Source organism: Dermochelys coriacea, chromosome 9 (genome assembly GCF_009764565.3).
Source record: "Dermochelys coriacea isolate rDerCor1 chromosome 9, rDerCor1.pri.v4, whole genome shotgun sequence".
Lineage (NCBI taxonomy): Eukaryota > Metazoa > Chordata > Testudines > Dermochelyidae > Dermochelys > Dermochelys coriacea.
Window position 1 is genome coordinate 89,385,044 of NC_050076.1, and position 11,406 is coordinate 89,396,449.

Consider the following 11,406-nt stretch of genomic DNA (forward strand, 5'->3'; position numbering starts at 1 on the left):
GGAGCATGAAATTACAATGACTTTTGTCATGTAAGTGGCCCATGGTAACATTTTCTTTTGCAGAGCATGTTTTCTGTACTTTAAACAAAAAGGAAAGAGAAATGTGGCAGTTTATAGTGACAGTGTCACTCCTCTGGAGAGCATTGACTGTGCCTGGATTGCTTGGGGAGGGGGATTTTTTGTCTATTTTTAAAACAGATTCTCTCTCAGTTAAAAGTCTGAACATTCAGAAGTTAAAGCATGGGTGTCGACAGGGATACTCAAGTCACTGTGCCCCAAGGCATTTGCTGTTTTACTTCCAGGAAGCAGCATTTGGCCAGTTCTTTTTGTCCGGCATCTGATCTTAAAATGTAACTAGCTGCACCCTCTGTGTTCATCTTTGGCATTAGAAACTGTCCCGTTCCCCCACCCCCTCCGCAATTACACACAATATGATCAATATCACAGGAAATCATGGAGATACTACAGCCACAAGTAAGGGGCACAAGTATTGACCAGTGGGTACGCACATTTCAAATTGCTAGCTATGCACATGTTTAAATAGAATCAGCTAAATGCCCAGAGCTTTTTATTTAGTTAGTTTGCAGTAATCTGTATGTAGGGTGACCAGACAGCAAGTGTGAAAAATTGGGACGGGCGTAGGGGGTAATAAGGGCCTATATAAGAAAAAGCCCCAAATATTGGGACTGTCCCTATAAAATCGGGGCATCTGGTCACCCTATCTGTATCTGGTCCTGATTTAATTTCTCATTCTAAAACAGGGAACTTCTTTCATCCAAGCAGAATCACTCAGCTTCAGCAAAGTGTGTAAGTCATGCACAAAAAACAAAGTAACCAGGATACATAAGGCAACATGATGGGTGTCAAAAATACTGCATTAATCAATGGTGGTGAAACCTCCAGTTTCTCATGTCATTACCATAAGCAGCTCTCGAAAAGCCACTACTATAATTTTGAAGTATCAACTTTTTTTTTTTTTTTAAAGTGTCTGCAGGGAGGGAAGGGGAGGATGGAGAATTAAAACCTAGAGAAAACAATTCACTCCTGAAGGCCAAGTTTGAGAATTAAATTAAAATGTAATGACCATGTTGTAAAATCCCCAAAATCTGGGGTCAGTGGCAGCATCACTGATAGACAAGGGTGTGCTACCAAGAACCAGGCTAATAAAACAAGTTACTTTTAGTTAAAGACATCAGGAGAGATCATTACTCCTTTCATTTTACATGTGCCTGGGCAGTACTATTTCAGCGCAGACACCTGTCAATTACACAGCTGTCATATTTAATTCCTGTAAATCTGTTTCACAATTAGAAAAAGAAATTAAAGTGTTTATTGGTGTCTCCGGAGTAGTTGTATGAAAAGCAGCCCAGCTGGCACATAAACAGCGACAGTCTGTTCTTTCCCTTAAAAATATTCATTTTAATAATCATTTTACTTAGAAGACACACATCAAACAGTGATAGAACAACAATCCTCCAGGCCTTCCCTTTCCCCCACTCACACATTTACGGTCTTTAAGAGTGAAATGTCTTCCATAGACTTAAACCTGAAAGCCAAGGATACCCAATAGCAGATGCACAATTGCATCCTGAAGTGTATAAACAGTGGACTCAGAACTCTCAGCAGGCCTGTGCCAGTAATTATTTTTATACTCACTCTTGTGTTATGTTGGCAACGGGGTTTGTTGGTGGTTCAGGAAACTTCTCAGCAAAATCCACTTTGCTTTTTTTTCTTTTCCAATCAATGTAGAAACAAAGATGCTGGAAGGATAAGAGAATCATAGAATCATAGAATATCAGGGCTGGAAGGGACCTCAGGAGGTCATCTAGTCCAACCCCCTGCTCAATGAGTACTGCCTGTTAACCAAAGTGTTAGGCAATGCTATATGTTGTGCAATGTTAAATTTTAGTCCAGTAACGATGGCGTTAAATATCTCTGAGTGTCTGGCACATGCACTAAGCTATAGTCCTGATGAACTACAGTACTTAATACTGAAACATCTCAACACAGTAGAATTAAACTTTAGGGACCTACCCCCTTCACTGTAAACATATTTCCTCAGACAGATATGCAAGCAGCCTTTCAGTGGGCCTGAGTAAATGTTGCAGGATGGGATGCATATTTTTCATACGCTTTTTTACATACAGAGTATCCCAAAGTGCCTTACAGAATTAAATAATCGAGTCACAATTCAAAGTAAAATAAAACAGAACAGGAAAGGAACAAAGAGTTATGGCCAGAGGAAGAGAGAAATGTGGTCAGATGAGAATTGATCAAAGAAGCTGAGGAGCAGAAACAGAAGATGCTGGCTACGGTTAAGGGGGCAGAAAGGACATTTGTATCAGTGTCAGATGAGCCATGAGAGCAGGAGACCATACAAAGAGAGGAGAACTCATTGATAAGATGGAGCAAGCCCATAGACAGTTTAGAACAAGGTAAGCAGTTTTGATCTGGATTTTATTTCAGTTTGCAGGAATTTATGCAAATAACTCTCATTACCACTAGTGGGGGTTACATGTGCAAATCCCCATCTTCAGAAGGAAGACTAAAATTCCACAGATTTCCTATTGAATTAGAATGACAGAAACACACAGTTCTGCTAAATTAGTTCTTGCTGATCTACTGTACACAAATGTGCGAAGTCCAACAGCCTTCAGAAATTTTCTAGGGCTGAATTTACATAGTTCTCCTGTGGTTTAGAACAGAAAAGGACCCGTTCTATTGTTTTTAATTATTGTATTAGGAAAAGGTCTCCGATCTCTAAAGGCTGGATGTAATTAATACACAGAAAACAAGGCAAGACAACAGAGTACAAACCCAGAATTTCCCACTGGAACCCTCAGCCCAGAATACCCCAATGTAAGCTGAACTCTTCCCCCATGAATTTGGTTCTGAGAGAAATCTCTTGTCCAGATCCAGCTTGGATGAAATCCATTCCTGAAGGATTTCAGCCCAGTGTGGGGGAAATCTGATGAGACCAGCTAATATCTCAATATTCCCACTTCATTGGGGAAGAAATCTCACAAGCAAAGCTCACAAGATTTTTGGTACTGCTGAGTTCAAACCTGAGATAACCCAGACTTATCTCCTAAACCCACACCCTAATCCAGATCCAATCAGTGACAACTCCCCCCCTGCCCCCCCAGTGCATAGCTAACACACACATAATAGCCAAGACTTAAAAAAATTGGGTGACCTAAAACTATGTCCTGTAGATGTCCTTTACATTCTGCATTTATAATCCTCCTATTATTAAAGGCACAGCTGTTCTAAATATAACAGGCAGAGGCTACTGGTATGTACAAATGGCAATGCAAACATTAAAAATCTCACATGAATTAAACAAATTGCTTTGACTTTAAAAGCATGTGGGACTCACACTAACATACATGCTCATGGGCACCACTGCCCTCTGATGGCTAGAGAAACAAAACGTTCTTGGGAATTCATGATCATCTTATATTTTAGTGGCTGGCCTACAGAGGGGTGATAAAATAATGGATTATAGTCTTTAGATTGTGTGTTCTGGGATCGGGATTTAATTCACACATGCATGAACGCTGCCCAGCTGACAACACTGGAGCCATGTATGCAGGCAGCCATGGATCATTAGAATGGTTCCATGAGATCTTCGTTCCTATGGGGGGGGGGGGAAATCAGGCATGAAGTTCATGCACAAAAATTGCTGTGCAATTGTGAGCCAAAACTTTGCACATGCAGTTGCAGTAATTACGTGTGAGAAAGCTGACATTTGCACACACCCAAATGGCATCTTAATACCCAAGAGGTTAAAATAGTCAGGTGGGCCTCTAAATATCCCTTGCATGCCGAATAATCTAGGCACACAATTGCACAAATCTTTCTGCATGTGGGCTTTGTTCCTAATTTTTTCCAAAAATTTGGCCTTTAGCATCTGGTACACACTGATTGCAGCCTCTAATTTGGGCTCATTTCCCCCATGCATCTCCTTTCAAAACGTTTAAAGAGCTTTGTTTCCCTTGGAAGCTGACTCTAAATTAAAGCTTCCAAAGAGTCTAAAGCAGTGTCAGGGATTTGTGTCTCAGAGAAGGGCACATAAATGACAGCTGCAATGTGGTGGTCCCCAAAGGGGACCCTGCAAATTCTGGTAGTTTGCCCTGAAAGATTGCTATGTTTTTCAAAGGATGGTAATGCACAAGGCCAGCCAGATTCCTCATGTGGAATGGAACACAGAGGACATTATCAGAAGGGCATGTAATATGCAACATGCAATAATGGGATTCAGCTTACCTGAGATACAACAGGTAACTTTTTAGGGATGCATAAATAGTGGAATCAGCTCTGATGAGAAAGGTTTCAACTAGCCTCTGATGCTGCCTCCGTTTTGTGCTCCTCCCTGTACATCAAGAGGCAAAACAAGTCAAAAAGTAAATATTTGTTCATGATGTTTGTTTTCTGGTGGATGGTGATGGAGGGGAGCAGAGCAGTGAAAGAAAGAATAGGAGGCACAGAGAGATTCTCTCAGCACCTCTGAACATAAGAGTCTCCCACTATGAATCCAAATGCAGTGCCAGTAAGACCACAGGTGTACTCAACTGGAGCACGGGGAAATGTGATTGGGAGGCATATGGTGATTGTTATGCATTGGCAATATATTCATCCCATGGCCCCTTTTTACATCTGTTATCTGTTTACATATTTTTCCATGGTATTTGCTTTAGCTATGCTACAGCAGCCAAGCATCCGCACCTAAGAGAAAGGGAAAGGTAAGCAAAGAGCCAGAGCTTGCATCAGTGAGGGACATTCCCTGCCCACAAAAAGCTGAGCCCTTGAGGAGGCAAATGACGAGCAGCCTTTTCAAGTGTCAGAAATGAGAACTAAAACTCCTGTCCCTGGTTAGCAAAGCTCATCCCCACCCACTCTCAAACTCTTCAAGGAAGGTTTATTTGGAGTGGAGAAAGAGTTAATTTGGAAATAAAGAGTTAATTTAGAAATAGAATCCTGACATAAGGGTGTATCAGCCAAAGAAAGCTGGGCTGGTGGCAGTTTATGGGTTTAGGCTGTGATTTTAATGAGAGTGGGGTGCTCATTCCCTTAGGTTCCTTTGAAACTCCCAGCCTGGGAACTGTGTTAAATGATATTACACTGAGGGCAGCTTTTGATACAGGACTTTTGAAGAGAGTGAAATATGAATTTTCCCACAATGGTGTCATTCACCACTCCCTCAAACTCTTACTAAATCCAGTTATTTTATCTAATTTATCTTTGAACTCTTCATCGTAGTTTCATTTCTAATTGCATTATTCTTATTGTTCATTTTCACTGCAATGGCATCCAAAGTCACCATTCAGGATCAAGGCATTAGAGGGTAGGTGCTGCACAAACACATCACAGCAGTATCCAAACCAGTCCAGAGGTTCTCTAGGGATATGCCAAGTCCAGGCTGCCGAAGAATAGAATCAAGATTAAATTTCAGAGGTGACTATCAGTCACTGAAGCTTAGGCAATTTCCAAAGGAAGAGTAGTATAGTGTGATATCATTGCACTCAGGCCCAGGGGTGCCAGAACAATTTGTATAGTGGGGTGCTCAGAGCCACTGAACCAATCTATAAACGCTGTATATGATGGAAACCACTTCAAGCCAGTGGGTGCAGCAGCACCTCCAGCACCAGCATCTAGGCCTCTTAATTTGGGAAGTCAAATCTAGCAATTTCTAAAGGCCAAGAATGACAAAAATTGTTTTCTATTACAATGTGATTCTTACCATAACCCATATTTAGCATGTGGCATTACTTCCACTCCGGATCCCATCGTCTTACGAAGGAGGATGCCTATCTTGAGGTCATTATCTGTCAATGTTTTCCAGCTTAACCTGCTACAATAACTTGTTCAAAAATTGCAAATGAAGCTAAATTTTATGTCTAAAATATCACTCTGTGATTGGACTGAAACTTGGGAGCAAGATGTCACCTCCTTCCTTTACTGCCTCTGCTGTCACTTACAGAGAACTAAATTTCAATCTTATTTAAGCCAAACAGGGAAATGCGCTTACAGTGACTTCCATCATAATCACTTATGGGGTGGTTTACCCAATTCACTAAACCTCCATCCAATTAGTCACCACTATCAGTCACTGCCTGCCCACACTTAGCCTGAATAATTCCTTTTAAATAATTTTATAGAAGAGGTGAGATCGATATGTTTGTTCCATATTTGATTATTTTTTGTCAAATTTTTTATTCTCTTTTTCCCTGTGTTGTTTTTTCTTTATGTCCTTGGCATTTTATGCTTAAGGATCTCAATATAATCAGGTTCTTTGACACTCATGCTGGCATAAAATTTTACACAAATCAAACATACCATGGTTTCAATGCCATTAATGGACACACTCAACTTGAAATTTAGTAAATTGTTTAAAAGTGACTCCAAAGTAGTTTCAAATACTGCTGCGGTCCTTCTGCCAATATTTAATGGTTCTACAATCATACTTTCATATTTTTTAAAATGTTTTTCTTCCTTCCCGTGGTTGCATGAAAGACCAACAATGGATGGAGACTGATCAAGGCCCTGGATCCCACTAATACTTATGCATATGTCTGAATACTTGCAGGAATTGGACAAACTGACTATAAAACAAAAGGTCATCACTTTCACCAAATAAACAAATTAAATAAAAACCATTATTTCTACTCTCCTTTATTTATAACCACATAGAAATGTTCAGCTAGAAGTGTGGTTTTTAAGATCTTAGTGACCATTTGACATGAAATAGAACCTTTAAACAAATACGATCACATCATGAAGATTAACTACTATGTAATGTCATCATATAGATATAACTTCACCACCACCACCAAATAGCTGTAACAGAACTTTCTTGAAATTAAAATGTGAATATCTAAACTCTTTTTAAAAACAGAATTTTGCATTGTTTGTGTTCATTAATTTTAATTTAAAAATTGTTCTAAATGACGTATATATGCCAAATATAAAAATAAAATCCAAACCCTAAATAGTAAATGACGCTCCACTGTGCACTGCAAACATCCCAGCCTATATGCTTGTAGCTTATCCTCTGTTGCGGACTTAGTCATTTGGCTTGAGCTGAGGAAACAATTTTAATGTCCAAAAGATGACCTCCACCTATGAAAGGCATTGTCTTCATTGCCAAAAAAAAGATGATGTTTTTACCATGCGATAACTAACACACATTAGCTATCCTGCTATAAGATCCTAGTGGAGACCAGGCACCTGTAGTTTTACCATGAGCTAAACTAGATGAGATGAACCACAGGTGGGAGTACAGTGATGACCTCGCCTAGCTACATCAAGGTAAAAACTACAGGTGCCTGGTCTCCACTAGGATTCTAGAGCAGGATAGCTCCCCACACATTAGTTAGCCGGCTGTAAAAAACAAAAACACACATGCTTTTCCTGCAGTGAAGACAACCTGAGACTCACCATACGCAGGCAGATGAGAGCTCACTAGCCAAATACCAACTCTTCTCTCAACTGTAGCAGTACCCATGTCTGTCCCAGGATATTAAAGGGACGAGGTGGGTGAGGTAATATCTTTGAATGGACTGGTGAGAGAGACAAGCTTTTGAGCCACACAGAGCTCTTTTTCAGGTGCTGTGTGTGGCTTGAAAGTTTGCCTCTCCCACCAACAGAAGTGGATCCAATACACATTACCACCCCACCCACCCAGTCTCATTTAGGCCCTTTTCAAATTCCCAGGCCAAAATGCTAACCGAAGTTGAGAGAACAAAGGCTGAGTGTCTCTCCTTACTTTAAAAAAAATGCAATTTACATTATTTCATTTTATCAGCTCTGCCTAGCCCTAGGAGTCAGCACTCCCCGAAACATTTTATCTACCCACAGAGCTACAGCAATGAGCTTTTAAAATGAAAGGGAGAAAGAAAAGACCCAACTCTTATCTATGGCACGGCAATGAAATTACTTTTTAATCAGTGCTAAGCAGAGTTATTAAATGGCATATACACTTTCAGAAATCACTTTGAAAAGTCCCAAACTGTAATCTTCCTGCTGTCTCCATGTCCCTCTTCCCTCTCTCTCCCATTATGCGTATCATATTAAACGTATGCCAGCTAATCAGTTAGCTGGGTGGCTGACATATTTTCTGATAAAAGGGGGAAAAATTAAACTTTCAGCCACTGAATAATTTATTCATGGAACTACAGTACCCTTTGTAAGACTCATTTCAAGGTAAGCTACTCTCTGATTGGCTGAAGCACAGTATAAGGCCAATCCCATAATCAGATCCTCCTGCAGAGCCCCACTGGTAGGGGTGTTGTAAGGCAATCAAAAGGAAGATTAATAATGTTACACTGAACAATTGTCTGTGCAACCTTAATTCAGTCCCCCTTATGCACATGCATTATGATATAGCTTTCAAGTATACTATCTCGTACTATTTTTTCCATGAAATCCCTTATTCAGTACACAGGATGGATCTGCTCTGCGGAGGAATCAGTTTCTTAGTGGAGGCTGTTTGTAGGAAGCCTTGCCTCATTTGTTGCAGAAGTTGAAAGGTGAGTACCTATTGTGGTGCTAGGAGACAGTGAACCTAAGCCCGTCTATAACTAAAGGCCATCCCCACAACTGAGGGGGTTGAAAAGCGGGTAGTGAAAGGCAGAGGATTGCAGGAAGCAGGAGGCGGCCAGGGGGAGGGAGTATGATTATAGCCCCAGAGAACTCGATTCTATCTCTGCCTCAGCTACTGTGTGATGCTAAGAAAGTCACTTAAACCTACTTTTTCCATTGGGGGTCACTAAAATTGTGCACTCCTCATTCTCTGATTGCCAAATCCTGGGGCCTAAGATGCAGAAGTGCTGAGCGCTCAGAAGTCGGTGGGAGTTTAAATTTATAAAATTCTGTATAATGCTAAGTACTCATAGTGGGAAATGTTGGACAATTTTAATTATACACAGTGCTACCAGCCCCACCAGTAATAATGCCATTTTAAAAAGACCTCACAACAGAAAGTGTTTATTAAAAGACCCTCCCAAGCTTATAGAAACTTGTAAATGAAGTGTCATTTATGTGACCGTAATTTTAAAGCCAAGAAAATTGTGTATTGGTTTCTGTTTTGCTGATTTAAACAATGTGCCAAATTAGTTAATTTGTAACGGGATTAGAAAATTTGATATCAATGGGCATTGGGATTTTCCAAAGTGTTTAAGGAAGTTAGACACTCAATTCCCACTGCAAGTGAAGGAGAGTTGGGAAGCAAAAGCAGTTTAGGTTTTAGGAAGTCCCACCCTGGGACTCGAGGACTTTGAAGTAGCAGCACTGCAGCAATAAAAGAAATTGGATCTCTAGGCCAGGGCTTTCTGCCCTGATAGTACCAAACAGAATCACAAAGATTTCATACTAGTTTTTAATCATTTCCCACCTCTGGCACATTGGTCCCCTGTTTAAATGAAACTATCAGGAACCTTTCCCTCCCCTTCCTCACCCCCAAAGAGAGACTGTAAGCTACGTGGAGATGTCATGAACTTGACGGGATATAATAATCACAGTCGTTCTTGTGAAAATCAGCAGCGTTCTCTTGTGCTGGCAAAGGTTTTGCCTCATGTTTGTGGTAAGAGAATGAATACAATGGTTATCTTCATGAGAACTAGCGAGAAGCTCTCTGTAGTTTGCCAGTTTTCCTGTCATACGGGGGGGCTCTTTTGCCCAGCTCCCTTACTAAATCTCTTTGAAACTGGACTTTGAGCATGTGCTCTCAGGGAAGTAAGGGACTGGTGAGCAAAGTGAAAGGATTAAGAATTTTTTCTCCTTGACACTTATATTCTGAAAACTTTGGGAAGGCTAATAACAGACTTCAAACCTTGGAAATAACTTCAAAAAGTAAACCATTTGTTGTAAGAATTTCACAACTAATTTGATGTCCTAGGCATATGGCTAAAAATTAATTCCTGCTGTAGTCCTGAAAGAATTTTGGTTCGTACATTTCAGTGTTGAAAACAAGCTTTGGTTGCAATTAAAATTTCAGCATGCATAGGATATTTGACTGAGCGCAACTGTCACAAGTCTCTTGGCAGAAAACATGCTGCCCTCAACAATACAACTATGCCGCTCTGCTATCTCTAGGCTGTCCTGCAAACGCACACTTCTCCTGTGATGCAGACGCTTAGTACTGGTAGTTTGGCCCTGTTGGGCACACATGAAGTATCCTTCTATGAAGTTACTGTACAGCTTGGTGGGGAGTACACTTTACCTTCATTCGGGAGTGCGCTGGCTTCCAGTTTATTTCTGGATGAAATTCGAAGAGCTTGTTTAAAAAAATCTATCAAATCTTCCTTGTTTGTTTCCTGGCTGCCAGACACACCAGCTCTCCACTATCATCAGAAGACAGGGAGATCTCAGTGATGTTTACGATGGAAGGTACCTTAATCCAAGACTGTCAAACGCGTTGACCTTTAGGGCTGCTGCCTTTTCTCTCAATCCTTTCCAGAAGGAGACTGTTGAAGAAGAAAGAGGTAGCATTTAGGTTTGGTGAGCTGGGAGTCTTGTATAGACCAATAGTGCATCAATCTGCCAAATGCTGAATAAATCTTTAAAGCACCTGGGGCTTAGCACATAGGAAGGGCACTTAATAAACATCAAGGGGTTCTCCTACTCATCCAGCAGGAGCTATGCTGGTGGGCTAATTTAGAATGACACTGTGGCACTCATGTAAGTGCAGCTGTCTTGTAGCGAAAGGTGGGGAAACAAACCTGCACTTCTTTTAAGGGTTTTTTTTAAAAACAGGAAATATTCCATTTGTTTCCCTCAAAACACCCCTGATGGTTTTCACAACAGTTTGATCTGGGGCTTGCATGCCTCACCTTGCTCTACTAAGCAATCCCTCTCTAGTCTTTCAGATCCTAGTAAAATGAGTTTCTGTCTTCTGCCCCACAGCTACCTGGTGTGCTTTGTGCAGTAACATGGTGCTGGACTGAGCTGAATTACTCCTGCTATAATAGCATCAGGTGTGCAGCTACGTCAGCAATGCAACAACAGACACAGCCATGTTCTTTGGTATGTATTACAGAAGCCCATTTCTTCTTTTCATGTAACTAGATGAGTCAACTAGCCTGTGTGTGCCATTTCATACCAGGGTTACACTGGCCATTCTAAGCCCAGACAGGTGGCATACTTTTGGACTGTGCTCTTGCACATCTAGATATGCAAATAATGTGTTTACTTTGCCAAGTTACAACAATTCTTTGCGCTTATATTGCACCTTAAATATGAGCCTTTCTGAACCCTTAAACATGGAGTTAAATTGCACAACAGCTTTGAGACAGGTAAATGCAGTATTATCATCTCTAATAAAGACAGGAAAACAGTCAGAGAATGGTTAAGTGACTCCCAGTCATGTGTGCTCACCACAGGACTGTCCTCCTTGCTAACTAAAAC

General features: G+C 40.8%; 1 protein-coding gene across 1 annotated transcript in view; it reads right to left on the reverse strand.

Moving 5' to 3' along the window:
• The window catches only part of SH2D1A (SH2 domain containing 1A), an 85,126-nt gene extending 74,883 nt beyond the window's left edge, over nucleotides 1-10,243 (reverse strand). The window contains exons 1-2 of the mRNA XM_043493121.1: nucleotides 10,223-10,243; nucleotides 1,657-1,760 (exon numbers count right to left, since the gene is read on the reverse strand). Of these exons, the coding sequence (XP_043349056.1) occupies nucleotides 1,657-1,760; nucleotides 10,223-10,228 (110 nt within the window). The 5' untranslated portion in view covers nucleotides 10,229-10,243. The remainder of the gene's footprint in view (nucleotides 1-1,656; nucleotides 1,761-10,222) is intronic.
• Nucleotides 10,244-11,406: the final 1,163 nt, after the last annotated feature.